This window comes from Siniperca chuatsi, linkage group LG19 (assembly GCF_020085105.1).
Source record: "Siniperca chuatsi isolate FFG_IHB_CAS linkage group LG19, ASM2008510v1, whole genome shotgun sequence".
NCBI lineage: Eukaryota > Metazoa > Chordata > Actinopteri > Centrarchiformes > Sinipercidae > Siniperca > Siniperca chuatsi.
Window position 1 is genome coordinate 15,302,853 of NC_058060.1, and position 6,000 is coordinate 15,308,852.

The 6,000-nt window shown below is 38.6% G+C and overlaps 1 protein-coding gene across 2 annotated transcripts in view; it reads left to right on the plus strand.

Annotated features, from left to right (window-relative positions):
* The window catches only part of LOC122866258, a 111,695-nt gene extending 106,439 nt beyond the window's left edge, over window positions 1-5,256 (plus strand). Inside the window, exon 5 of one of the 2 annotated variants that reach the window (XR_006375661.1) lies at window positions 2,088-2,597. Coding sequence is in view for 1 of the 2 variants with exons in the window: in XM_044175658.1 (XP_044031593.1) it covers window positions 2,088-2,415 (328 nt within the window). In the remaining variant the exon portion in view is untranslated. Of the gene's footprint in view, window positions 1-2,087 lie in introns of both variants that reach the window. The other variant, XM_044175658.1, reaches the window with a different exon arrangement.
* Window positions 5,257-6,000: the final 744 nt, after the last annotated feature.

Sequence of the window (6,000 nt, forward strand, 5' to 3'; positions counted from 1 at the left end):
TCTGTATGCATTAAATTCAGGATCAACGTAATGTCTTTTTGAACCTGAATTAGATTATTGTTGAACTTGTTGGAACATCAGTTCGCATCAGATCATAGAGCATGTCGAGTCAAATGAACTTTGTCTGATTACTTGGATGTTGAGTGTGGTTTAATTAGTATGGAGCTTTGATCATATAATAACTCTGCTTGTACTACTACCACTTGTGTATTTGTTGTTGTTTCTGTTAGAAAACTGTTTTCTTGCCTTAACGGATGTGTTTCTGTCTCTGCCAGACACGCAAGTCCAGTTTCTAAACAAGTGCAAATTTCATGGAATTTATTCTCGTGCATTAAAATGTCATCAGTATTTTCATAGAATAAAAAACTTGTTATCTGACAGCTCTCTGGGCAATAACACACAGTGTACTTAGAATACTTTACATCACCACAGTGCAGTTACATCAATAAATTAAGTTTTTATTATTTTATCATGCATACAGCTATGACCAGCCCACATCTTACAAGACACTACAAATGAAAATAAGTCAGATAGACTGCAGCAAAAGTAGTTTAAAAATAAAGAAAATCTATTCAGATATCTCAAAGTCAGAATTTTAGACCATCATGTTTGCAGCAAAATTCATAAATTACTAACAAAACATGTACTATATATTCATAGTAATGTTTCTTGTTATTGAGACCAAGTTAGCAGTTAATCTTAAACAAATTCAAATCTAACAAATTTTCATTATTTTTATAGTGTAGACTCTAATTAGTGGATGTAAGCTCAGTTTTTTGCTGAAATGCTAGGTTTATTAGCTGTCTTAATTTCTTCTATGGCAAATACAAATACAGTAGGCTACTGTAGTAGTTAATTTTATTTAATTTAAACAATACTTGGTAGCTCATAGCTCAGTAGCACACTTAACTTAGAACATATTACCCATTACAGTATAAGCAAGGTAAACTATTATAATGCTATGTAAATGTTATCACACATCACAATAAAAAAAGGGATTTAGACATGCTGTATGTACTGCATATTGCTACACATAACGAGAGAAATCAATGTAAAATAATAACGATACAACATTAAAAACAAGAAGTATATTTCACCAATAGACATTGTGTGAATTAATTTGTATACAAGGACAGGATTGTGGGAGTAGTGTGAAAAATCCCAGCCAAGAGTCTTTATAAAGAACAGACATGATTTATGGAAAATGATTTTCGGGGAGGTTGACAGCGCCCATGTATAAAGCTGTGAACCACTCTCTGCTGAGATTCTTGAAAATATTTGGCCTGTGACCATTATTATGGTGAAAATGTCAGTTTCAGACTGCTGCTTGGAAATACCTTTTTGAAAGCCAAGCTCTTTTGTGACCTGCAGAGGCTTTAGTGTCTTCATATTTATGACCTGTGCTGTGGATCTATGTGGCGCTAGTCATACGTGTCTGGAATCAGACTGCAGCACTGGTTCTGCAGCCCAGCAAAAGGTCACACAGGGGGCTTCCTCCATAACGCGTGGTTTTCTCCCGGTGCTTATCTCCTAATCACAGCAATTACTACGGCGACACTTGTTTGTTTGTTTGTTTGCTGGAATTGTGCATTAGTGTGTTTGTATCCCGCTGACCGGTGCAGACATGGCAGGCGGGCGTCTGGGGAGGGAGACTGCTGTTACAGGCTATGCTGACTGCAGATGTGAGATCTAGATAGAGCAGCCACCACCATCATCATCATCATCATCATCATCTTGATCATCTCTCTCTCTCTCTCTCTCTCTCTGTGTTTCTCTGACTGTCTCTGTCTTCCTCGCTCTCTCAAAGTGAGGCACACAGCACTGGGGAATTACTGCACCAGGTCATCTGTCAGCCTCCATACTGCACCACACCCTATACACCAAAGATGCTCCCTTAAGTGTATTGAGCTGTTGAGGCTATGTTTTGTTTACATCTAGCTTTTACTATACTGTCCTCTTCTTTACTATAAATGCTATGCTAGCATCCTGTCTTTAAATTTTGCCACTAAATCGTTCATTTCTCACCTCTGACAAACGTTTACTCTCATTTTTGTCCCCTTCATGTCTATTTTTTTTTATCTACACAGGAGCCTTGCGATATCTTGTTCTTCTGCCGCCGCCCTTGTCTTGCTCAGCCTCCGACACCAGCCCCAGTCCACTCTCTATTTGAGAAGAGGAGGTGAGCGTGTAGACAAACGTCCTCTCCCGTGCTCTCTGTCACCTCTTACCTGGAATCACATCTCCATACACACTCTTATTATCCCATTTGATGAGAAACGGGGCTCCTCCACTGCTGCTGCTCTGGCTCCAGAGCCTATAGTGTCTCCATCCCTAGCAGGTAAGATGCAGGGCTTCTCTCTCACTCATCATTACTGCAGGAGATACCTGGCTAATTATAGCCCCGTTTCGCTGTAATAGAAACAGACCTGGATACCAGGGTGACCAGGAGGAACAGAAATTGCTGGAAAAGAAGGATGTGGAAGAGAGAGGATTAACAAAGGCATCCACAGTAGACTGCTTATCAGACTGTGGAAGACATCAGATATACTCCAGAATACAATCTGGTGATGAAAATGTTATTTTTATTATAATTTTGAGTGTATACACACCTCATTTTGGTTTTATTTTAGTTTTTATGAATATTTGGAATTTAGTATTTGCCTTTTTCCACTTGAATATTTCAATATATAAAATATTTTTGTTTTTTTTCATTTCCAGTTAAAATATAAATATGTTCAGTCCCTGAATTCTTATAACACAATGTGAGATTCAATGTGTGAAGTAAAATGTCTAAAATGGCATCCAGAGCTAATTATTTTTTGGATGGAAGAGGTGGTGCCAGTATTAGCTTTAGCATTTCTCTATTCCAACTTACACAGTGCAAAGCTTCTCTGTTTAATACAGCTTGACCTTGATCAGAAAACTGTAGGTGAGCTGCACGCCAGGTTGAACACACACACGCACACAATGTACTGTGTGCGGGTGTGTACATCCTCTCTGACCCAGCATGTCCTCTTTCCATCATCTCCAGTTTTTTGTTCTCCCATCATTGTAATGGTTGTCTCTGTTCTGCCTCTCTGGGTTTATGCAGCATCATTCACAAACATCATCCAGTCCTCCTTCTCGTCCTTCGCCTCACTCACTCTCCTGTCCTCTCAGTCTTTTGAAGTCCTTGATTCACGTATATTCTCCTGAAGAGCTCCTATATGTCAGCCGACCAGCCAGAGAGACAAAGGCAGGCCTGAGTTAATTACCTATCATTTAGAGCAGATGGCTGCAGATGATATGTAAATGGTTGTGTGTGTGTGTGTGTGTGTGTGTGTGTGTGTGTGTGTGTTTTGCCTGAATATGTGTGTTTATGTGATTGTGAATATGGCTGCATATGTGTGTTTGCATATTTACAATACATCCCTCCATCTTTTCTTATGCACCAAAAAAATTATATTCACACACACAGACAGGGAGGCATAAAGATGCTTTTTATTTCTGCGAAGGGGTTTGCAATTTAAATTGTGATATGGATTGTTTTATTCCACCCAGATAAAGTGTTAATGACTGAGGCCATAATTATGGGTTGCAATTTTTCTGCAATTACTCGCAGCCTGCTTTAGGCTGCATATTCATTCAAATGTATGTTTAACAATCTGTCTCTTCATCTCTGAATTAAAAAACTGTGTTGTACATTTGCTTTTAATTATTTGAGGTCCATATTGTACCCTGATTGTTTTCACATACAATGGATAAAAGATAATGCACAAGTATTTTTTTTTAGGAAACATCCGCTCTAAATTGTTACACTCTGAGGCTGCAGAGCACTGAGTTGAATCTAGGCCATAGTAAGTCAATTGAGGCATTTGTTTTTTAGTCTGTTTTTGTTTGACTTGTTTTTGTTTTGTTTGCTTCTCAAGAGTATCTCCTCAGAGTCTAAAGAGATTTTTTTTTTTTTGAGAAGCAAGCTCACTTGACACCAAACATAAGCTGGTGTGTTCTGTGTCTTAGCATGAAGCAAGATGCACGGTAAATCAATGATGAATGTGCAATGAATCAGATATATATATATGTTACAGTGCAGTCTATGAGACAGGAAGAAATGTAACCACAGAGGGAGGGCAGGAGGGAGAGGAGGTGGGTGGTGGTGGTGGGGGAGCGCAGTCAGATCAATAGTACTGCTAGAAAGACCTGTCCGTTTTTGACTTCACACTGTAAATTAAGCCTCTCTGTGCCAACATTTTCTCAGCAGTGAGTGTGTGAATTACAGTGTATATGCAAGCTATAATGCACCCTTTTGTGCATTGTACTGTAGCTGCTGTAACGTGTGTGAAATAATCTGTGTATGTTTATTCTCCACCAACACACCCAGCAGGAGTCCGTGAATGTAGTCAGCATGTGCGACTGTAAGTTTGCAATGCCACAGATGGAGACCCACTAATTTACTCATTATGGAGATTTAATATGAGAGAATTCTGCTGCAATGATCAGATGTAACTAATACACAGCGTCATTCAGTTTGTCATTCAATTTGAGCTTGATTCATATTCAGATCTATGCTACATTTCACTTATTTTATTCAGTCATAAATGCCAAAAAATTAAATAAACCTTTTTTTTTTTGCACAGATTTGTTTCTTTTATGCTCGGGCATGACACAATCAGTGCAGCAGCAGCAAATGGAGCCAATTCATATGATGGTTAGTGCCCTATTGGCTCCCTGGTGAGCAGAGCTCTTTCACAGCTCTGAGAAGTTAACGCTGCTTCAGGCCTTTTATGGCATGATGGTAAATAAAGCAGTTTGACTTCATACATGTAAAGAGTCATTTGCTAATTCAGCTTGTCTTCAGATAGAGCACTTTACCGTTCTCTCATGTCACCATATTAAATAATATTTTAAAATAAGACTTAAACTTAGGAAATGTGCAGATCTGTTTAATGTAACTTCATCAGAGTAAAAATTATTCTTACAATGGCTTGTTGGTATTGCAGAAATGATATGTAATATTTGTCTTATATGTTGAAATATATGATTTTGACAATCTAATAGAATTATTATATAAATCTGCAAAATGTGAATATTCTGTATCACCTTTATTTAAACAAATTCAGAGGCACTGAATCAGCATTGTCTCTGCTCAGGAACCAAATCAGTGTATGGCTGCTAGAAAATGGAACCGACCATCACTGAGCTTTATGTTATAACAACGAGGCCCTCTACTGGCAACAAGAGTCTCTGCACCAGCACCTTGTTACAATATGACATGATGGAAAGTAAAATACAACCAGGATCTCCTCTGTAATTCTTTTCAGTGTTGGGATTTTTCAGACAGGGTAGGATTCCTTATTTATCCCCGTTTTGGCCTCAGTCATGGTAATAGTGCAGACTGCATAGTGAAGAAAACACTGCGGTTATTTTAATTTTACATTCTGGAGACATTCTCACTGTGTTGATCCACCACTGCTGAATGAATGTGGAGGAAACACTGGGATACACCCAAGACACTCCTGCAATTAGAAACATCATGTGTCTTTCAGTCTAAATATAAGACTCCATATATATATTATATGCTCCAAAATAAAACGTCCTATTGTGTTAAAATTATAGTGACCTCATTAGGACAATAATAGCTCTACAAAATGAGACAAAAGAGGATTCTGATTAACCTTTGGCTCTAAATTTTGTGTGTTAACCACCAGGCTATTAGCTACATGGTTCTGTATCATAGTCTGATACATTTGAGGCTGACTGACTGCACACTCAAACTAATTTTCTAAACACGTTTTCTCTATCACACAAACACACAGTATCTCTCATCCCCCTGCAGAGGAAAGTGCGGGCACCTTTGATCTGGTTTTGCTCGCAGTCTATATCTCTCCTGACGCAGAAAACCATTACATACACTTTGTGTCCAGATACACTTGTCATGCAATGGCGAGCTCAGATTCCAGGGAATCAAAGGTGTGGGTGATGCCTCCAGAACCTGCATTAATATGCATGAGAGCAGGAGCT